Below are 24,241 nucleotides of genomic sequence, written 5' to 3'. Positions count from 1 at the left end.
GCTGACATTTTACTTTCAAGTTTCGCGCAACTTTTAAGACCAGAATTGCTACCATTTCGTGCATGCAGACCCAAAATTGCTCATAAACGTGAATTTGTGTGCAAATCCAATGCAATATTGTTTTTAGCCACAATTCATATATGTCTAATTATTTTTCCTTTTATTGATTACAATCAATTTCATCTTGTTTATGGTCAAAATAAAGTCCTTGAAAAAACAATAAAAAATAGAAAGTAAAAAACAAAAAAATGCACAAGAAATTTAGTAAACAATAAAATACATAAGAAAATAAATGTGAAATTTTTGAAAATTTAAATTGATCAGATTTTTTAAAGGACAAGTCCAACCAAACAAAAAGTTGATTTGAGTAAAAAGAGAAAAATCCAACAAGCATAACACTGAAAATTTCATCAAAATCGCATGTAAAATAAGAAAGTTATGGCATTTTAAAGTTTTGCTTAATTTCACAAAACAGCTATATGCACATACTGGTTGGTATGCAAATGGGAGACTGATGACGTCATCTACTCACTATTTCTTTTGTATTTTATTAAATGAAATATTCTAATTTTCTCCTCATTATCACGTGAAATGACAATTAATTCCTCCCTGTAGAGGTGGAATTAGCATTGTTTAATACTATATGGTTCAGTCAAGTTGGTTCTTATTGTCAAATTTGTAAAAAATGAAATATTGTATAATTTAAACAATATAAAACAAAAGAAATAGTGAGTGATGGACATCATCGATTGACTCATTTGCATGTCACTGAGTTGTGAATATCACTGTTTTGTGAAAAATAAGGGAAACTTTAAAATGCCATAACTTTTTTATTTTATATCCGATTTTGATGAAATTTTCAGCGTTATTCTAGTTTGATTTTTCTCTATTTAATCAAATCAACATTTTCCTGGAGTGGACTTGACCTTCAAAGAGTCTGTGAACCAAAAATGAGCATTTAGGGGCTTTATTTATTCAATTAGAGCAAACTTGTTTTTGTCTCGCCCACCAGAGGTAACCGCAAGTAACTTTTCAACCAAACTTGGATGGTAGATGTACTTAGGGCACCTGCATATTATGCTGCAGTCAGATGTCACATGTTAAGGTCAAATGTCATTTTCAGGTCAACGTTAAAGGTTACATGCAAGTCTCTCTTATGACACATAACTCTGCAACCATAAATTACTTTTCAATCAAACTTGGAGGGTAGATGTACTTAGGGGACCTGCATGTTATGATGCAGTCGAAGGTCACATGGTAAGTTCAAAGGTCATTTTCAGGTCAACGTTAAAGTTTAAAGGCAAGACTCTCTTATGACAGACAACTCCGCAATTGAAAGTCACTTTTCATCCAAACTTGGGTTGTTGATGTACTTAGGGGACCTGCATGTTACGCTGCAGTCAGAGGTCACATGGTAAGGTCAAAGGTCATTTTCAGGTCTACGTTAAAGTTTACGTGCAAGACTGTCATATGACACATAACTCCGCAACCGTAAGTTACTTTTCACCCAAACTTGGGTTGTAGATGTACGTAGGAGACCTGCATGTTATGTTTTAGTCGCAGGTCACATTGTAAGGTCAAAGGTCATTTTCAGGTCAACTTTAAAGTTTACATGCAAGACTCTTATGACACACAACTCTAGGGACAGTAATTTTCCGTTTAAAAAAATTGCCTTTTCCGTTTCAGAAAATCTTAAATTTTGTTTCAGCATGTCAGAAAACGGAAATTCTGTTTCCCCATAGACTTTGTGTACATAAAAAACTGACAATTCCGTTTACCCATTCAGTAGCAATATCACAACACTTGCACTGGTCAAAATTTGTATCTGCTACTGTACCAACAACGCAGAAGAATCCGCTCTAATTGGATCTATGCGGGTATACAAAATATTTTGACAAACACATTTAACATGACTACATCCTCACCTTTCACACTATTAGCATTATTTTACGGTTGAATGAAATTTTATCGATAATTTGGGGTTTTTTTGGACATCGTTTTGAGCAGTCAATGATTTCGGTCTATCCGCCATTTTGAATTTCAAGACTGGGAGATCGTGCTGTTACATCTTCAAACGTAGAGGGCAGCAACACACGACCGTGTTGTTAAACGATACGGCCGACCCCGCTGGCATTGGGGGGGGGGGCTGAATCGTTTTTTTAAGCCTCAAATGTAGTACTCCGACAGTTGACATAATGCTATGCAACTGTTAAAGGCACTTCATTTCCTTATCTTATTTTCTGCTTTTTTAACAGATGGAGATTGAGGATGGAGGAAAGGTTGAATGAGAAAGTACAGGTTGAGAAGGATAGGCTTGCTAAGCTATCACAGGAAGGTGTTATAGAGAATGGAGAAGCTCAGGGTTCAAGTACTCTTCATGTTAGCACTCCAGAACAACCAGGAAGTAGACCTCAATCAAGGGCAAAAGAGAATTCCCCTGGTGATTCAATAGAGACATCGGACCTTCCTACACCAGGGATGTCCCTTGCAGAGATTGAGAAGAAGAGGAAAGAGATTGCAGAGGATAGTGCTGAAAAGAAAGCAGAGTTCTTAAAGCAGGAAGCGCAATTGACAAGGGAGATTAGTGAAGCCATTATGAAGTACAATGTGAATCCAATCGGGGAGGACAGATTTTTCCGTAGGTACTGGAAGTTCAATTCATTGCCAGGATTATTTGTGGAGTGTGATCGAAACATTGATGAAGATATTCTGAAGAGGATGGAGGAGGACATGTATGCAAAGCAAACAACCAAAGTTGAACATTTTGGTGCTCGCGAAGATATCCAGTCAACAACTGAGCACAATACCTCTAATAGCAGTAACAAAGAAAATGTGGACAGTAATGTGATAGCCAATGGAGCAGTTACAAATGGAGATGTGCCTTCAGAAACTCCTAAGGACCTGACAGCTGGTGAGAAAGAGACCCCTATGGAGGTCAATAATGTAGAAATGCTCAGTGTTGAAGCGCCCACTGGTCACCCTGTTTCAAAGTGCCATTGGGCTTTCTACAATGAAGCGAGTCAGATTGATTCGCTCTTAGAAGCTCTGAACACACGAGGTCTCAGGGAAGCAGCTCTCAGAGACAGTCTCCAACAGGAGAAGGCTTCAATAATTGGCTCCCTGAATGCAGTCCCAACAGACTTCCTCACTAAACATCCATCAGATGAAACAGATGTGGATTCCCAACCAGCAGTAAAGAAGCAAGTGGAGGTGAAGATGACTAGTGGCAAGAAAGGTCTTTTATCAAATAGTGCTGATGGTGATGAGAAACTTGAACTTATGCTCAGGGAACAGATTCTGGATATTGAAGATCGTTTATGGCAGGGTGCTTTAGGCTTTGTCAAGGTATGATTTTATTTTCTTGTTCAGAGTATCTAAGATAAAGGTTAAAGGTTTCATCTCATTGTACAGCAAATATATTACCCACAGCAGATTCATACTGGCCAGAGTGTTTAGACAAGGGCAATGTGTTTTTCAGCTCATCCAGCCCGAAGGGCCAGATGAGCTTATGCCATGGCGTGGTGTCCGTCGTCTGTCGTCTGTCCACAATTTCAAAATGCTTATTCTTCGCCATTTCAAGTCCGATTTTAATTCTGTTTGCTTTATATGATAGCACTAGGTGGGAGATTCAAAACTTCTACACAGAATTTTGAAACTCAATTAAATATGCTAATTTATGCGCATTTTTCAAAATTCACAAAAAATGCTTGAACTTCTTCTTTATTTATTGACCGATTTTGACTTTTTTGCTTCTACTCGTATAGCTTTATGAGGTTCACCAAACTTCTACACAGAATTTTGAAATTTTGACTAGAACAATCTTTATGCTAATTTATGCAAAATTAATTTATGCATATTTTTAAAAATTCACATAATATGCTTCTTCTTTATTTGTCGACCGATTTTGATATTTTTCTTCCATCTGATAGAGCTTCATGAGGTTCACCAAACTTCTACACAGAATTTTTAAATTTGGAGTAGAAAATTATTTATGCTAATTTATGCAAAATTCATAAATCACAGAAAATGCCTCTTTATTTGTTGACTGAATTTCAAAATGCTTCTTCTTCGTCATTTCAAGTCTGATTTCAATTCTGTTTGCTTTACATGATAGCATTAGGGTTCAAGGTTTCAAGGGTTCAAGGTTTATTTATTTCATATCAACAACATCTCACATTTTCAACAAAATCAACAACTCAGTATAAACAATATTATACAATACAGACAATATTATACAATACAAATTATCATAGGTAAGCATAAATAAATATCGTTAAATAAGAAATTATACTTAATATATAAGGGAAAAGAAGTACTATAATGTATTCTTGTAAACGGTTGTAATATAATGACAAGAAAGAAAATGAGAGGTGTGGATATGGGGAACCAAAGGTAAAAGCAAAGCTTGTTGTTTAAAGGCTCCAAAGAATATGCAGTGAGAGTCCTGTGAAAATATCAATACGACAAGAAAAATAGAGGAATAAATAAAAGGGAAAACGAAAAAGTAAACGAAAACGAGGGATACACAAATACATAAATGATGAGTAGGAAGAAACAAGTGTAAAAAGCAACAAATTGAATTGGAGCCTGTAGGGGAATGGAAGTAATTATTGCTAAGGGTGGAAAAAAAAAAAATCTATGGCATCAGGAAGCAATGAGCGGAAAGGGAAGGGACAGCTTCCAAAGATTAAGACAACCCACGCGCAACAATAATAAAGAGCAATGAGAGAAAAGAAAAAAATAATTCAATATAAGCCATTAGAGCGAATGGAATGAGGCTATAACTAATAAAACGATACACAACTGTGTTCGTACTAAGTGTAGTCCTTGAGAAGATGGTGTTTCAGCTTACGTCTGAAGACATATATTGAGGGTGAATGTAATAGTTCACTATGGAGGGCATTCCAATATTTTGGACCTGTAAAAGTGATATTCCTTTTAGCAAATGACGTTCTTACACGAGGAAGATGAAAAAGATTACTTTGTCGAGTAGGATATCCATGGACACTGCTATTTTTAAAAAAGAGAGAGGTAATAACAGAAGGAATATCATTGGCATTTAACTGATACATAAAGATTCCTAAGTTATAGGTATAAAGATCAAAAATACGAAGGAGTTTATCTTTTAAAAATAATGGATATGTATGAGATAGGTAACCAACATTGTTAATATTTCTAATTGCACGTTTCTGGAGTAATAAAATCCTATCAAGCAGGAATCTTGCCCCGTTGCCCCAGGCTAAAATACCATAGTTGAGGTAGGATGATATGAGGGTGAAGTATAGTGATAGTAGAATGTGGTGGGGAAATTCATGTTTAAGTTTATTTAAAACTCCTGAGTTTCGAGACAATAATTTACATAAGTAGTTCACATGAGTCTTCCACGATAAATTAGAATCTATATGTATGCCAAGGAATTTTGTTGACTCGACTAGGTCTAGAGGAGTATCATGTATAAATAAGTTACCAGGAAGGGTTGAGAGCGAATTGCTGAAGAGCATGTAATGAGTTTTATTAACATTTAGAGATAATTTATTGGCATTTATCCAACTTTGAACCATTTTTAACTCTTCATTGACGGTATCGAGGAGAGTTTGGGGGTTGTGATGGGAGTAGAATATGTTGGAATCATCCGCAAAGAGGATGAATGACATGATTTCGGAACTAAATTGGAAGTCGTTTATATAAAGAATAAAGAGCAAAGGACCCAGCAGCGACCCCTGTGGAACGCCACAGGATATTTGTCTGGGGTAGGAATCCTGACCATTAATACTTACAAATTGGTTGCGGTCCGTTAGGTAACTCCTGAACCACTCCAAGGCCTTTCCTCGTATACCATAATTGCTCAGTTTGTATAATAATATATCATGGTTGATGGTATCAAAGGCCTTGGAGAAGTCCAGGAAAATTCCAACGGTATGAAATGATTTGTCAATTGCACGGCTAACTTTATCCAAAAATAGAAGAAGGGCATGAGTTGTAGAGTATTTTTGTCGAAAACCAAATTGGGTATCAGATAAGATTTTATACTTTGCAAGAAACTTCGCTGTGCGTGAATAAATCAATTTTTCCAAAATCTTGGAGAGTGCTGTTAAAAGTGATATAGGACGATAATTACCGAGATCTTCTTTACTGCCCTTCTTAAAAATTGGTATAACTTTTGCAGTTTTCATTTTTTTCGGCACAGTTCCATTAGATAATGATAAATTAAAAATAAATGTTAGGGGGGATAAAATTTCTGTAATTGTTTTTTTTAGCAAAGAGTTGGATATACTATCAAACCCAGCACTTTTGTTTACTGTCAGATTGTTCACTATGTCTAATACTTCATGCTCTAAAATTGGATCTAGAAACAGCGATTGAGGGTTTGGCGTTTTCAAAAACTGTTTGAAATTACAATTAGGTTCAGAAACATTTCGCGCCAAATTTGGACCGATATTGACGAAGTAGTTGTTGAATTCCTCAGCAATTGCAAGAGAATCCTGTACTTCGTTTTCGTTGACTAGAATTCTCGAGATAGGAGTTGAGACTACTTTTGTTTTCAAGACATCATTTATAACTTGCCACGTCTTTTTTAAGTCGCCTTTGTGAGCATCGAATTGTGAGGAGTAATAGTTCTTTTTAGCTAGTCGCAATGAAGTTGTTAGAATATTACGGTATCTAGTATACTTGGATTTGGTTGTGTTGTTTGGAGTAGTTTTGTATTTATAAAAGAGGTTATTTTTTTTGTTTATAGATATAAGTAGCGATTTGGTAATCCAAGGAAGCTTAGGAGTTTTTTTGTAGTTAGAAACACGGCTTCTACGGAATGGAATAGAAGAATTGAGGTTTTGCATGAAGATATCCATAAAATTATCAAAAGACGTATCAGCATTGTCTGTAGCATATACAGAGTTCCAATCAGCAACAGCAAGTGCCCTAATAAAATTGTTAACGTTATCCTCCGAAAAGTTGCGAGTCTTAATATTATTTGTTGATGCAGACTGACAGGATGAGATAGGATATGATGTTAAATTATAAACAGGGAAGTGGTCCGAAATGTCACTGACTATAATCCCCGATTTTACATTATTCGTTTTATTAACAAAAATATTATCAATTAGGGTGGCTGAGGATTCGGTCATTCTAGTAGGTTTAGTAATAGTTGGGACAAATGAATAAGCAAGCAGCAAGTCAAGGAAGTCTTGACAGTCTGAGTTATCATGATACTGAAGGAGATTTAGATTAAAATCTCCCATAATTGCACAGGATTTGTTAGTAAGAGAACAGGATGATAATATATGGTGTATAGATTCAATGAATTCTCTAGGATTAGAGTGTGGAGGTCTATATACTACACCGACTATCATATTACCCTTATTTTTAAATTTAATTTCGATGAAGATGGTTTCTAATACATCTGATATTTGTGTCAACTCTCCGATGACTTCAAAGTTAAAATCAACCGGGACATAAATTCCCACTCCACCACCTCTTTTTCCAATGCGACTAGAAGAAACAAAGTTAAAACCATTCATAGAAAAATAAGAGGATGGCGCATCTTTTAGCCATGTTTCACTAATTCCCAAGATAGAACGATTGAACTTAAGCTGCTTTGTGAAAAAATCCAAACGATCAAAGTTTTTGTGGAGACTTCTGATGTTAAAATGTAAAAGGAGAATATCATTGCCGGAAACAGATTCCAGAGTTGAGAAAAAATTGTTCTCTGTTACATGGTTTGATGAAAAGGAGTCGAAAGGAGTGTCATCTGCATCAAAATCAAAAAGAAGTTCAGGTGTTTCGAAGTTAAGAGAGCTGTTGTCGAGCGACTGACTAAAGGACTGATTAGTATGCGTATGCGGTACATTAGTTGAGGTACTACACATGGATGTTTAAGAAAAATTTGTCAGATTTAATAGTTGTAAATTGAAAGATATCCATGACAAAATGGATTGAAGTAAAAGGAAGTCCATTCGCAATAGATGGGGATGTTATCACTAAGATATCATGGCGCGTGGGAAGTAAAGTAATTTGAGGGTAAGCAATTGGCAGCATTAAGAGTTGCTTTTCCGTAACTAAAAAAGGACGTCGAAACTCAGATAGAGGGAAGAGGGCAGGCTGGAATAAACATAACGAGATACACTTGAACAAAAAATATGAATAAGATTGTACAAAAAATATAATCATGAATAAATATAAATATGGATATAAGTAGCAGGACAAGCACTGCATATTGTGTGATGGTGCACTCTAATTAGGCGGATGATTCAAAAATTCTACACAGAATTTTGAAACTTATTAAATATGCCAATTTATGCGTCTTTTTAAAAATTCACATAAAATGCTTCTTCTTTAATTGTTGACCGATTTTGGTTTTTCTTTTCTTCCATCTGGTAGAACTTCATGAGGTTCAACAAACTTTTACACAGAATCTTGAAATTTTCAGTAGAAAATTATTTATGCTAATTTATGCAAAATTTATTAATAAATCACAGAAAATGCCTCTTCTTTATTTGTTTTCTTCCATCTGGTAGAGCTGCATGAGGTTCACCAAACTTGTACAAAAAATTTTGAAATTTTGTCTAGAAAATTATTTATGCTAATTTATGCACAGTTTATTCATAAATCACAAAAAACTTTTTTTCTTCTTCATTTATTGATCAATTTCAATTTTGTTGCTCTATATGATAGCTCGAGGTGGAGATACAAAATTACAACACAGAATTTTGAAACTCATTAAATATGCTAATTTATTCATATATTTGGGTCATTCCATGCCAATTCAATTTTGCACCCAACCCTCTCAGAATTCGTTGTAATTTGGTACATGTAAAATTCCCCATGGCCCAAGCACAAAACAAAAAAATTAATACAATCTGTCCGTCGGTTCTCACGCTACGGCCCGCCCTTTTCTCCTTGTTTTGACAAAAATGGGCATGACCTTCAACTTTCAATGGCCATTGCGTTGTAATGTGTTGACCAATTTTCACGAAAATGGTACCATTCAAAAGGAAATTCAGAGAGGAATCCAAAACATGCATCAAATAATGTATTGGGGCGATTTATAAGGTCCATGACCTTTGGACCTTGAGTTTGACCCCCGAAAAAATAATTTTTTGACTTGATTTTCGTGTATATTAATTATTAGTATGATATTGACAAAATATGTTAAAACCAATGATGATATTTTATTTCTTCACCTTTTAAAACTCTTCCAAAGATACAAATTATCTGATCTGAAATTTCACTCTAGTCCCACATACTGATATTCATGTTAGTAAAGTGTTTACCAGTCCCATGATACATGATTTCTTCCAATCTTAAGTTACAGTATGCAAACAGATGAAAAGAAATTAAGCTTATCAGTTAACAAATGAAATATTAAACATTTATGCTCATGAATAGGTATCTGTTAAGGCATTTTGATGTTGGGCAACATATAATATCTCATTAGAAAACTGCTGGGAACTGCAATATCCTGCTTTCTAGTAAGCTGTACTCCCCCAAAGTGAATACATCCTTCAGATCCTTGAAGCATCATACATTCTTGATTATGATGATGTTAGAGATGGGTGATCGATTGGAGAGATAATATTGTTTCTAACTATCCAACAGGTACATTTATCCATCTTTACACTGCACCCCAATGGAAAAACGCAGTGTCTGACTCATTTTTATCAGGGCTCCCTCTGTGTATGTAAGGTATTATTTTCCCCTTAAAATACACAATGACACATTATTTCATGGTAATGAAGCAAGTGATAATAAAACTGAATGGAATTCTGGTCCATCTGTAGATACGTACTGCGTTTTTCCAAGGAGAAACCAAGCATTCGCTTTGACTTTCCCTGAGTAGGCCTATCTACTGTACATTTCTTCAATATCTATAAAAAAATATATATATATATATATTTGTTTTGGGAGCCTAAAATAGGCATATACTCAACAATTTTATGATAAAGAATACTAAGAAATAAAATAGTTTTTAGCAGCTTTGGAAAAACACAAAATGCTTTATATCTCAACTTGTGCAAAATGTAGATACTGTCTTTTTTTCAATGGGGACGCAGTTAAAAGGATACCTGCTGGGAAGCAGATACAATATTATCTGTCCAATTGATCATCCATCTCTAGCATCATCATTATAAAGAATGTATCCAATGCTGATGCTTCAAGGATCTCGAGGGTGTTTTCACTTTGGGGGAGTACAGCTGACTAGAAAGCAGGATAATGCAGTTCCCAGCAGTTTTTGAGTTATTATATAATGTGCAATATCAAAATGCCTTAACAGGTACCTACATGTATTCATAAACATAAATGTTTAATGTTTCATTTATCAACTGATAAGCTTAATTTCTTTTCATCTGTTTGCATACTGTAACTTAAGATTTGATGAAATCATATATCATGGGACTGGTAAACACTTTACTAACATGAATATCAGTATGTGGGACTAGAGTGAAATTTCAGATCAGATAATTGGTATCTTTGGAAGAGTTTTAAAAGGTGAAGAAATAAAATATCATCATTGGTTTAAACATATTTTGTCAATATCATACTAATAATTAACATACACGAAAATCAAGTTAAACAATTATTTGTCCGGGGGTCAAACTCAAGGTCAAAGTAAAGGTCAAAGGTCCAAAGGTCATGGACCTTATAAATCGCTCCAATACATTATTTGATGCATGTTTTGGATTTCTCTCTGAATTTCCTTTTGAATGGTACCAGTTTCGTGAAAATTGGTCAACACGTTACGACACAATGGCCATTGAAAGTTGAAGGTCACGCCCATTTTTGTCAAAACAAGGAGAAAAGGGCGGGCCGTAGCACGAGAACCGACGGACCGATTGGACTAATTTTTTTGTTTTGTGCTTGGCCATGGGGAATTTTATGTTTACCAATTTACGACAAAAACTGAGAGGGTCGGGTGCAACCACTGGCTGAATCCAGATGGAATGACCCATTTTCAAAACTCACAAAAAATACTTATTTATTTGTTGATTATTTTTGTTTCATCTGAGAGCTTAATGAGGTTCACCAAGGTTCTACACAGAGTTTAGAAATTTTGACTAGAAAATTATTTATGCTTAATTTATATGAAATTTATTCATAGATCACAAAAAATGCTTCTATGTCATTTCTTCATCAATTTCAATTCTATATTCTCAATTAATGTCACCAATGTAATTCACTACAGTGTCAACTGGGCTGAAATTAAATTGTGTTAAATTTCGTTGCGAGATGCCGGATGAGCTCCACATCATTGATGTGCTAGTTTTTAAGGACAATGTATTTGGTTTTTGACTATGAAAGAGGAGCCAATCAATACTGTTATTACCTCCAGCTGTATGATGTGTAAATTGAGGCTATTATTTGGAACAATTTACATGTACATGCCTGTTTACTTGCCATTACTTATGATTTCATGTTGTTCATGAACATGATGGAGTAATCCTGGCTAAGTAATTTTGATATAAACTGTAACCGACTTATCGGGCAGGCTTGCATCATGTATGGTGCGCCCATACACTTAACACTCACAGATATTGTGCTTCGGTTTGATATACTAAAAATGCATGCATCATTTGCTGCATAGAGCTGTGATGCACATTATTTGTTGTATCACAAACTGGTTCCAACTGGATTTTTGAATATTGCCCACTGGGGAATTTACACACAACGTCAGTGGGATAATCTGGAAGAGAGAAACCTGGTAAACTGAAAAATCAGAGCACGCAAAATATGGAATATTTGTAATTGCCCACTCTTGTAGGCTTACTGTGAATGCTGAGTCTCAGCTAAGGAATCACTCAAACTCAAAGTTTCATCTCAACCCGACTCCAAAATTTAGGAAAATTGAATTTTTACTTCAATGTCCATTGTAGTTGAGTCTTCTGTGATGTCAGAGGTACTAGTAAGGTTTTGATGAAAAGTTGAAGATTTGTTTTTATATTTTGAAAAATTTGAATAATAATCTTCAATGATATGAATATAATCCTAAATGTGGATTAGATATTTTTATAGGCACTTTTATACTATGAGCATGTTTTTGCACAGTAATGTGAATAGTTGGATAGATTTTCATTATGATAAATGTTTCCAGGTGCTTCCAAACCCTTCCTTTTCTTTATGATGTGTTGTTTTAAGGTGACTGACCGTTCAGCTTGGGTAGCAGCGATTGAGCAGGGATCGTACGATCGTCAGTGTAAAGAGATTTCTTGGGGACCTGTCTGGGCACGTTCTATGTTAGATGATGGTGACTTCCTAAACATGTCTTTGTCTGATCTACCTCTCCCAGAGGAGAAACCAAAGTCAAAGGATAGGTGAGTTAAACCTGAATTCATCAAAGTGCTTCTGAAACCATGCAGGTTTCCTATATTACATGTGTAGAATTTAGCACATACTTTAAGAAAGTTTGAATAGTGAATGTATACATTGTCATAAGGTATTGAATTGCAATAGTTTTTGTGGACCACCAAACTTAAAAATATGGCCTTGAAGTTTACTCAAATTAATTTCAATAAGCTTTGGTCTCAAACCTTAGTGCTATAAACATGAATTATTTGCACTTTAACAAAAGTGCACATTCATAGTCAGTCCTTTTTCAAAGTATATCCTAAATTAAATGCAATTAATTCATGAAATCTGTAGGCGAGACTATAGGATCCAAGTGTACTACTTTCATCTGTCGTCTTTCGTCTGTTCGTCACAAATATTATGACAGATCTAACTTTGCAACATGTAAGTCACTTTTCAACCAACCTTGGGTTGTAGATGTACTTAGGGGGGCTGTATGTTATGGAGCAGTTGAGGTCACATGGTAAGGTCAAAGGTCATTTGAGGTCATGTGTCAAAGCTTACTTGCATGACTCTCTTATGACACATAACTCTGTTTCAATGGCAACCAATCTTGGGTGATACATGCAGTTGGGGTACATTCATGTAATGATGCCTTTGTGGGTCGCATGGTAAGGTCAACTCAAAGGTCATTTCAGGTCAAACGTTAAAGTTTACCTGCAAGACTTCGCAACCATCACTCACTTTCCAACTAAACTTGGGTTGTATGTACCAAGGGGACCTGCATGTTATGGTGCGGTTGGAGTTCATGTCTCATGGTCAAAGGTCATTTGAATTCATGTTGTAGTCATTTTCAAAATGTTGAATTTTCCTTTTCTATTTTACTCACTTCCATTTTTTTTTAAACTGTTCTCTTAATTTTTAATTCTAAATAATAAGCTCATGACACTACATCTTCTCAAACCTTTAGCTTACACTGCACCCACAAAAAAAAAAGGGGTGGAGTGGGTGCAGGGGAAGTTTGAAGGGAGTAGCATTTCATGAAATAGCCCTTCTGAAAATTTATTTTTAATTACATTCTATACCAGATATTTAGAAATGAGGTTTGGATATAACTCTGTTGTATAGCAAAGGAGATCGTGAAATTTCTAGTTATTTTCACAAGTGAGTGTGACACAATATCACTGCCTTGTTTGGAACTTGCATGTGATTGGTGCTTGAAAATCCCAATGTCAGTCTCGGCTGTTGTAAGTTTATGAACAGATTATTATGTTTTTTACTCCTTTGTAGGCTGTCTGCTTTGAAGAAAGGTGATAGCGGTTCTACAGGTTCACCTGCGTCTACACGATGTAATACACCTGATCTTGCCGATAATGTAGTTAGAGATCTAGCGTGTGCTCTGCTTCAGGTATCTCAAGGTGCCGATGATAAATACCTCAAAGCACCTCTTGGTAAGCATTGATATGTCTGAATCAATTGGTCTGAATCATGAAGGAAAACCAATGATGTTGTAATAACATGCACACTTTCCTTTGTAATCAATAAGAGCCCCCTGGTTTGTTTATCATAAGTTTGTTTGATGGTGAATAATGGTTCCCTGCCAGCTCTCCATAGATGTGTAAATCAAACAAAATTATTTAGAAGAATATGCCCTGATTTCTCGGCATGATGTAGGCCGTTAGCATGCTCCTTAACACTAAGCAGCATATACCGTATTTAAGTAAACCTTTTAACAAAATCTTTTGATCATTTATCTTGTAATAAAGCACTTCCTGAACTCTAGTCCATACATTAGTAATTCCCCTTTCTACCCTTAATACAGAAAACTCTTGTAAGGATGAATGCAAGAGATGGAGTATGTGTAATCATTTGATGTCTGAGTCCAACTCTTCTTGGCAAAAATAAAGTATCCATGATGCATCTATTTTACTTATATTTATCGATGTGTGGTTAAAGTCTTTTGTTCTTTAGATATAATGTTGGCAGAGGGGTGTAAATTATCTAAAGTTAGTCATAAACTTTTGTGTTATGTGCTAGGATCTTAAGATTTTATTCCAAAAGGGATGTAGCTTTGTTAGTACAGTTTGGCTAAGTGGCAGTGGTACCTCACAACACAAAAATAGCTTACTTTGATAATATGTATTTTTTTCCCCCAGGAAATCCAGAAGAAAACAAACCAATGACAAGAACAAGGAAAAAGCAAGATGAAGAGAAAGAGAAGGAGGAAGAAGATGATAAAGAAGGTTAGATATAAGGTTGAAATCTCTTATACAGGGAAATTGCATGCCTTTGGACTGAAAGGCAAGCTGACATTGAATGAGGTTCCATTATAAATGCCAGCATTCACTTGCTGTTTGTAGAACCTATACTGGAAAGGAATGATTTTTAATCAGTATGGCCTATATGATTTATAAACTGAAGAATATTTTGGCTCTAATCATGGCTTCTACAGCCTTTTGGCCCATTTCATAATGACTCACAACTACTTTAAAAAATGGAGTGGGATTACAAATCCAATAAATTGTTTTTGATGATAATGAACTGACGAGTATCGCTCTTTGATGAATCCATACTTTGATGACTCATGATTCCCAAGGCTTCTGTTCCATCTGTTGTCCTTGCAAGTACCCTCAGCTTTTATACAGATACTGCTCTTCTTTTCCTATTAAAACTTAAACTATAAACCCCACAACAAATTATAAACATGTAGCCACAACTCTAATGTATTGATTGATCCAATTTAGCAAGTAGTTCACAAATTGGTTTGGTGTGAATGTCTAGAATATGTACTTCTTTCTGTTCGTGACAGGGTTGCCAATTTTTTTTTTTTTTTAAATACAAAGTCTCATTTATTTGATTTAAATCACATTAAAAAATTATATCAGTTTTTTAATTTTTATTTTTTAAAACCATTTTTGTTACTTAAAAACAAAGTGAAAACACTAAAAATATAACCCTTAAAATGTCATCTATTCTAAAATCATACATTTCACTTCTAAAAGTATTCTTAACTATTTATTCCATAATTAAATCCAGTCAAAATATAATTAACTATTATTAATTAACCCTAAAAGGCCCGGGGGGGGGGGGGGGTGTGGGGGGGTGGAATCCGCCCCCCCTCTACATTTTTCACAATAAATCCGCTGCGCGAAATTTTCAACCGCCCCGCTTGCTGACTTATAATAGCTTTCAAATCTCACGCAACTTTTGAGACCAAATTGCGATGCCCGGGTACACGGTTACAAAATTATGCAACATTATGTAAGTGCATGTCATACCCAAAACTGCTCAAAAACGTGAATTTATGTACAGATCCAATGCAAATTGTGTATTTAGCCAAAATTCATAAATGTATCATTATTTCTACTTTTACTGATTAAACTTGATTAATTTTGTCTTATGATCAGAATTAAGATTGAAACAACTTCCATCGAAAAAACAATATAAACAAAAAGTAAAAAAACAAAGAAATACATAAGAAATAAAAAAAACAATAAAATACATAAGAAAAAAATTACGATACCAAATTTTTTTTGAGGTACATTTGATCAGGATCCTACATAGAGTGAATAAAAAATTAGCAGTTTTGAGGCAGTATGATAGATGATTAGAGCAAATGTTTTATTTCATGAATAAATTAGCATAATTATTTCATTAAACGAAAAATCTTATTTAAAAAAAATTAACCGTACAGCCTTGTAGATTATATCGCACACTTCCACTGTTCAAATTTTCACGGCATAACGCGATCAAAGGCCGAGGTGGAATCCGCCCCTCCCCAGCTGTGAGATGGGTCCAAATAATCCGGCTCTTTTAGGTTTAACCCTATCTAGGCCGGGCTTTTTTGGCTGTTCTGTGGCCGGGGGGGGGGGGGGGGGGGGGGGGGGGGGGGGGGTTGATTCAACCCCCCCCTGAGATCTCGGCCGCCGATCGCGCGAGCGCCGCAAAAATTTGCACGCTGGTAGTGTGCGATGTAATCTACAAGGCTGTATGGTAAAATTTTCCAAAATAATGAGATTTTATTTTATATGAATTAATTATGCTAATTTATGCATAAATCATACTTTTTGCTCTAATTCACTAAATAAAGCTCCTAGAATGCTAATTTTTGGTAAAAATATTCTTTGTAGCATTCTTAACAATGGCAATTGAAAAAAACTTTGGTTTGGAAATCAATTTCTTATGTATTTTATTCTTTTATGAATTTCTTATGTATTTCTTTGTTTTTCAACCTTTTTTTTTTCGTTGTTTTTTTCACCAGATTTATTGCACAATCTTTTTGAAGCATAATTATGCTAAAATCAATTGCTTTCAGCTGTTTAAAGTAGAAATAATGATATCTTTATGAATAAGATGAGAAAACTCAATTTGCATTGACTTTGTACACAAAATCACGTTTTGGAGCAATTTTTGGTCTGACATGCACTTACAAAATGTTGCGTAATTTCGGAACCGCGTACCTGGGCGTCGTAAATTTGGTCTCAAAAGATGCGCGAGACTTAAAAGTATAAACTCTGCGAGTGGCGCGGTCAAAAAATTTCGCGTGGCGGAATGATCGCAGAAAATGTTGAGGGGGGGGTTGATTCAACCCCCCCCCGGCCATTTTAGGGTTAAGATAGCTGTTTTCTGCTGTGTCTGCATGCTCTGGTGTAGAGTGGGTATTTAGGTCCTACGGACTGGTTCAATCCAAGTTTAGGAACCATCTTGGAACCATGACTCAGTAACTCACATTCTCCAAAGAGACACATTTTTGATTTTCAAGCCAAGGACTGACACTTCAACATATACACCGAGAAATGTACAATATAAAGGCTCACTTTTGGCAAAGGGCACTAAATGTATGATTTAGTGTCCTTTGCCAAGAGCTGGCATGTACATGTACACGTGTATTATCAAACCTTTCTCAGTGTACCGGCTGAATGAGGCACAGTTATACAGAAAGTCTGAACAAGCCTTGTGAATTCAGGCCTATATTAGTTCAGAGTTTTTTTTTTTTTTTCAATTTCTTTTAATCTTTTATTTTTTACTTTTACATATGTTTTTGACCTATTGCTATTTGGAGAGCAATATTATAACATATATAATTTAGGGTGTACAGTTATTGTGACTTAAAAAAAATTAAACAAGAGATTATTTCATTCCCATGTTCTAGAAATATTTTTGATACATAAGACAAGGTACAAACAATACGAGTTTGATTGCTTTTCACTCAAAGGATAAAAAAATGAAGCAAAGCTTTATGTGCATTACAAAAAAAGGGGGGAGGGGAAATACATGTAGTATGTTTTTGATACAGCGGATATAAATTGCTAATTAAGTCATTGTTTTACAGAGTTCTTTTTATATATAAATGTATGCAGATACAAAACTTCTGTTATTTGAAGTACTGCATCTGAGAATGAAATGAGCTACGAGTGACTTACATATAAATCAAATCAAGTCAAATCATATCAAATCAAAATTTTATAACAGACATTTTAAACAACAATTTGTGACTTAACTGTATTGGTATTTCTGTTGTGGAAAGCATCAACATTATTTGTATCTTCCAGACAAGCGTACCTGGGCATCACAAATTTTGGTCTCAAAAGGTGCATGAGACTAATGAAAAAGGTCACAAGCATCGCTTTGAAAGCTTTTCACATAGCATACATATTGTATGAACAGTCAAAAGGGGGGGGGGGGGGCCTTCCAGGCATTTTTGCCCTAATCTGGCTTGCCTGCAAGCAATGTATACATTATCCATATCCTAGGGAGTATTACATAATTATTTTACAACTATCTGTCTTATAGAGAAGAAACCCAAGAAGACATGCCGTGAGTGTTGGGAAGAATCTTTGATGGCCTGCACCAGCCTGTCTCAGATCTTCCTTCATCTCTCCACCCTTGAACGTTCAGTCACATGGAACAAGTCAATCCTGAAGGCTCGTTGCAGGATGTGCCGTCGTGGTGGTAACCCTGAAGCTATGTTGCTATGTGATAGCTGTAATAGAGGTCATCACATGTTCTGCCTCAAACCTCCCCTCAAGGTAAGCCCTTGCTAATTGCTCTTTGTCTCAAGCAATTTTGTTCACTCATTCTTTCTACATACATCGATGTATAATACCAATCACTGACCGTCCATTTAGATCTCAAGGTTCATTAGTCCTTATGTGCAAGTACAAGTCTGCTCAACAGTTAACCTAATAAATAACTTTATTTTCTATACATTAATTTTTTGTACATGCACAGATCTAGGAGAATAGATTGTTTTAAAGTTTAAAAAGATATGTCTGATCAGACTATCTATGTCTGATCTGACTATCATGAAGTGATGTTAATTATGAATGTATTTGATTTTTTACATACAAGTATTCATGAAAGATCATCATGAAATTTCTGGAAGTGATTAACTTGATATTTCATCCCATCTTCATGGAATCAAGTCAAATAAAATGTTAATTGCAAACTTATTAATTGTTTGTTTGTTTGCTTCTCTGATGTAATTTTAATTCAAATGTGCATACACATACTAGAAAAAAAAAGATTGCTACTAATGCTGGGGCTATTATGAACTATTACTATACTTGTTTAGGGGGTCAAAGGTACGGAATGCTTATCAATGGTACCATTTTGTTTCTAATACTTGTTAAGGGTAGGGTTTCATACTCCAATACTTGTTAAGGGGTGCATTTTCAGAACATGGAAAATACTTGTTTAGGTGCTTTTCGAAACTCCATGGTCATGCATGGTATCCACTCATCAATGGAATGCTGATAATATTTAACATCATCCCATTGTCTGTTAGTAAATTCTGTCCCAATTTATTTTTTGCCAAGTCTGGTTTTGTCCATGTTGCTAACGTACTGCAGTTTAGTGCATTGTAAACTTTCATAAAAGCTTTTATTTTCATTGTTAATCACTATCTGCAGACTTGAGTGGATTAACTTCACTCAACTGAGTGTTATAATTAAAGATGCCAATGTTCTTTGTTGTTTTAGAAAGTGCCACAGGGTGATTGGTTCTGCAAAGACTGTGCCCCCAAGCAAATCAAGAGAAGCCCTCACAAACAGAGAGCAAAGAAGAAACAAGTCGTAGAAGAATCATCCAGTGAGGAGGAGGAGGAGGAAGAAGAGAGTGAAGAAAGCTCAGAGGAAGAAAAGGAAAGTGAAGATGAGGAGGAAGAGGAGGAGGAAGAAGAAGATGAAGAAATGGAAGTCGATGTTGAAGAAGAAGAAGAAGAGGAAGAGGAAGAGGAAGAGGAGGAAGATGATGATGAAGATAATGACAGGTAACGTATCTCAAACTTTATTTAATCAACTTATTATTCACACAAAATATTCTGGCAGACGAATGAGTAAACATTAAGAGATTAAAAGCTGCACAAGAATTGAATGCATAAATAGGATTTAATTTGTAATGCCATAAACAAGGGCAAAAAGGCATTTTAAGATTTTATATTTGTAAGATTTCAAATATATCACAAACATGAAATGTTCTTAAAGAGTCCATTATATATAGTATTGCTTTTATCTTTTTGACACTTGTATATGTTTTTTTTTCCTATCATACATGTATGTGTTAATCTACTGATTTTTGAGAGTTGTGTGATGTTCCTATAATACTTCTAATTCTATTCTCTCTCATCAACTCAGTTATTGCAGTGTACAAGTATTTTGTCCATCATTTTGTTTTGGTAAAAGATAATAAGCTCCAGGAGAGTTTCAATTTCATTTTTAGTTTTCATATAGATCTATCACATTTCAAAGAAACAAGTAATATGGTTACTCAAAATAGTTCATTTTCTTGCTGGACATGGAACAAAAGTAATATATTTTGCCTATTTAATGATTTTGGTGTTCATAGACTGTAAAAGACAGTAATAGACTATTTGTCTATTACAGACTATATGTGTGTGAGGAATCATGATTAAAGAAAAATTATCTCTTTAATTTTACGTTTTGTTTTAATTGCTTCTGGCTGGGTTCATAAGGCAATTCTAGAAAAAAAAATGTGAATGCTAATCTATCCATTGTTATTAAGGGAAGGATGATCTTGCTTCTTTGCTTATGCATGTATAATTTTTACTATTCTTCTAACCCTAAAAGACTGGGGGGGTGGAATCTGCCCCCTCAATATTTTTTGTGATAAATCTGTAAGGCAAAAAGCTGGTGCCACGTCGTTTCACGTCTCAACACAACTTTTGAGACCAAATTCATGACATTTGAGACCAAATTCATCTTATTTCAGAAATGTGATTTCATGTACAAATCTGATGCAAAGTCTCTATGTAGCCAAATCTACTTAAATGTATTATTACTTTGACTTTACTGACTAAAAATTGTTTTCACATCATTTAGGGCGGAAATAGTGTCTCTGACAATGTTTGTTGAAGAAACAAAAAACAGAAAGCCGATAAACAAAGAAATGTATAAGAATAAGAAAACCCCAATAAATTCATTAAAAAATTGCGATACTAAATTTTTGTCTGGCCTGCATAGCAGAGCGAGACTATAGGCGCCATTTTTCCTACTGCGACGGCGGCGTCGTCAACATTGAAATCTTAACCTTGGTTAAGTTTTTTAAATGTCATCATAACTAGAAAGTATGTGGACCTAGTTCATGAAACTTGGACTTAAGGGTAATAAAGTATTACTGAACATCCTGCCTGAGTTTCAGGTCACATGACCAAGGTCAAAGGTCATTTAGGGTCAATGAACTTAGACCATGTTGGGGGAATCAATATCGAAATCTTAACGAAGGTTAAGTTTTTGAAATGGTGTCATAACTTCAAAAGTATATGGACCTAGTTCATAAAACATCGACATAATAGTGTATCACTGAATATCCTGCCTGAGTTTCATGTCACATGATTAAGGTCAAAGGTCTTTTAGGGTCAACAAACTTTGGCCATGTTGGGGTTATTTGAGGAATTGTCATAACTTTTAAAGTTTATGGATCTAGTTCATGAAACTTGGACATAAGAACAACCGTGTATTCCTGAATATCATGCGCGAGTTTCACGTCACATGATTAAGGTCAAAGGTCTTTTATTTTCAACAAACTTTGGCCATGTTGGGGTTATTTGAGGAATTGTCATAACTTTTAAAGTTTATGGATCTAGTACATGAAACTTGGACATAAGAGCAATCAAGTATCCTTGAACATCCTGTGCTAGATTCAGGTCACATGATCAAGGTCAAAGGTCATTTAGGGTCAGCAAACTTTGGAAATGTTAGGGGTATTTGTGAGATTGTCATCATAACTTTAAAAGTCTATGGATTTAGTTCATGAAACTTGGATATAAGAGCAGCAATGTATCCCCAAATACCCTGTGTGTGTTTCAGGAACATGGCCAAGATCAAAGGTAATTTAATGGTCAATGAACTCTGGCCGTGTTGGGAGTATGTGTTGAATTGGCATTATAACTTAGGAACAACAACATAAGGGTAATCAAGTATGAATGATCGTTTTGCACATGTCTTAGGTCACACGATCATGGTCAAAGGTCAGTTTGGGTCAATGGACATAATATTTTATTATCATATTAGTGTTTTCTTCTGTGAATAATTATTCATTAGCTGTTTTTCAAAGTCAGCACTGCTGCTATATTGAATTGCGTAATGCAGGCGAAACTGCCAGAGGCGTTCCACTTGTTATTTAGTACTTTTGATCAGCATCCTGCAAAGTGTCTGAATAGAAAATTAGCAGTTTTAGGGCCGTATTTCATTAAATAGAATAAATTCTTTATTTTATGCCTACATTAGCATGATCGATTGCTATACAAAAATCTTATTTCAGATTAACCATACATCATTGAAGATTACATTGTACTCTACCACTGCACAAGTTTTCTTGGTGCTCGTGTGATCGGCGGCTGAGATCTTGGGGGGGGGGGGGGATTTGGGTAAAAATAACCCGGGTCTATTAGGGTTAGATGGAGCCAGCTACTTCAATTCTTATAGATATACAGAGCTCTTTTTTTTTTTTAAATTAAAGTTGCTTTCCATTTTTTTAGTAATAGAATAGTCATTTAACTCTTTCTCAGGTGTAATAAGCAAATTACATTTGAAATATTGATGGTAGTGTGGTCTGAATCTTTCTTGCTTTGCCATGTAATTTTTCCTCATTGTGTGTAAAAGGAAACTGGAGGCCATGAACCGTGTGGCCCGTAGGCGACTCCATGGTATCAACCTTGACCACAATGAGCTGTGTAGGTCGTGCGGACATGCCGGCCAGCTCATTCTCTGCCATGACTGCCCCATAGTCTACCACTGCGAATGTCTTGATCCTCCCTTAATAAAACTTAACCAAGATCAGTGGTACTGTCCACTATGTGTCCAGGATAGAGCTACCAATTGGTAAATCCCATCTTATGTCCTTTCAGAACTTTTGTCCAAGTGCATCCCAAAACTAAAAGCCTGGCATGTGTCTTTTCCCGCCCATCCATCCATCCTGTTTCCTCAAATTAAAGAGCAACTCCTCTTTTAATCCCTTTACATGTGTTATTTGGAATGTAATCATGTCTTGTGAAACCTGTATCAATTATTCAACTTTTTTTTGTGGGGGGAGGGTAACGTTGGGGCCTGGAAGGAATACCCATCTTGATTCTGGACTAGAAGATTTAGCAAAATTAATTTCTGGGTACTGGAACTTAGAGCCACATCACAACACTGCAGATGGAGCAGCGCCGAGAGTGATAATAATAATGTGAACATTTGTAATGCGCCTGTATCAATCATAAAATGAAGCTCATGGCGCAATAAAGAAAAGAAAAGAAGAAGAAAACCTTGTAAAAAAGGGGGATGAATAATAATTGAAAGAACCCTTGTGCATGCTTATGCCCTTTCGCACCCTACAATATTAGCAAACTAATTTCATCTCAAGTTTTTTCCAAATTTTTTCTAAAGCATTGATTCTTAATCTGAATTGTAACCATATCAAGCATCAGTAACAGCTTCATTTTGGCTATGATCTTGAAATCATTGTTCAAATTCTCATACTGAAGAGTCTCATTCCGCTGTTTGCTGCTATACTTGTTTTGATATGGGCTGAAGTTGATAGCAGTTACATACGGCAAATGCAAACTCGACGAACATTTTGCTGCATTCTATGTTCATTTAGCGAACTCTAAGAATTCAAACGACGGCAAGATCAAAGCCAAAATACAGCTATTCAGATGCTCAATGTGGCTGAAATCCAGGTTCAAGATTGATCAAGTTAGAAATTTGGGAATGAATCTAATACATGAAGGTAAAAGGTTCACATTATCTAGCTGTTGAAAAAAAATTCTACGACATTTACAGCATCCAATCTTTGCTTTTTTGGCTCTGAACCGGGACCTGCTTGGCCTGGAGAAGATCACTCCAACTCGCCAGGCTCTGAGTTCCAGCCCGACCTGGCTCCCACCATGGGGGGGGGGGGGGGGATAAGGATGGGGTTCAGAAAGGAGTCGTGACACTTTTGAGAGAGGAGGGGGTGTCTATAGGGAAATGCAAGTTACATTGAAAAAATATCAATCCAATGCTTCAAGGTAATGAGAATATGTCTTGGATAAGAGAAGTACCATCTCATTAGGAATGCAATATCCAGAAAAATGATAGCTAAGTGCTAGGAATGTCATATCTGACAGATGTGAGTGCTTTTCAAAACACCATCTTATTCTCAACAAGACAAGAGGGGCATGAATTTTGGTAATCTTTCCATTTGTTTTGAGTGTATGTTTGTTTCTCAGGGTCCTGTTATATCGTATCAGTGGCATGTGTGAGAGAGCTAATGAATATTTTTAGTTTAGGTCAATTCCTCTTCTGATTCTATTCTTTTTCAATGTCTGTAAAGCAAAGCTATTTATGTTGAGGACCCTAACTGTGTCATGTATGTTTTGTGTTCTTGCATAAAGTGTCTTTTACAGTAATGCTAACAATTTGCAAGAGATATGTGAATGTTAAAAAATGGCTTCTTGTTTTCACCACTGCTGCTATAT

At 35.5% G+C, this 24,241-nt stretch overlaps 1 protein-coding gene across 2 annotated transcripts in view; it reads left to right on the top strand.

The window, feature by feature from the left end:
* LOC129265634 (bromodomain adjacent to zinc finger domain protein 1A-like) overlaps positions 1-22,647 on the top strand; it is a 61,132-nt gene extending 38,485 nt beyond the window's left edge. For both annotated transcript variants that reach the window (XM_064101537.1, XM_064101538.1), the window contains exons 15-21: positions 2,256-3,345; positions 12,130-12,305; positions 13,570-13,730; positions 14,436-14,522; positions 18,073-18,308; positions 19,260-19,549; positions 22,401-22,647. In XM_064101537.1, the coding sequence (XP_063957607.1) occupies positions 2,256-3,345; positions 12,130-12,305; positions 13,570-13,730; positions 14,436-14,522; positions 18,073-18,308; positions 19,260-19,549; positions 22,401-22,623 (2,263 nt within the window). In that variant the 3' untranslated portion in view covers positions 22,624-22,647. The remainder of the gene's footprint in view (positions 1-2,255; positions 3,346-12,129; positions 12,306-13,569; positions 13,731-14,435; positions 14,523-18,072; positions 18,309-19,259; positions 19,550-22,400) is intronic.
* Positions 22,648-24,241: the final 1,594 nt, after the last annotated feature.

Source organism: Lytechinus pictus, chromosome 7 (genome assembly GCF_037042905.1).
Source record: "Lytechinus pictus isolate F3 Inbred chromosome 7, Lp3.0, whole genome shotgun sequence".
NCBI classification, from domain to species: Eukaryota; Metazoa; Echinodermata; class Echinoidea; order Temnopleuroida; family Toxopneustidae; genus Lytechinus; species Lytechinus pictus.
This window is presented reverse-complemented; position numbering and strand designations above follow the sequence as displayed.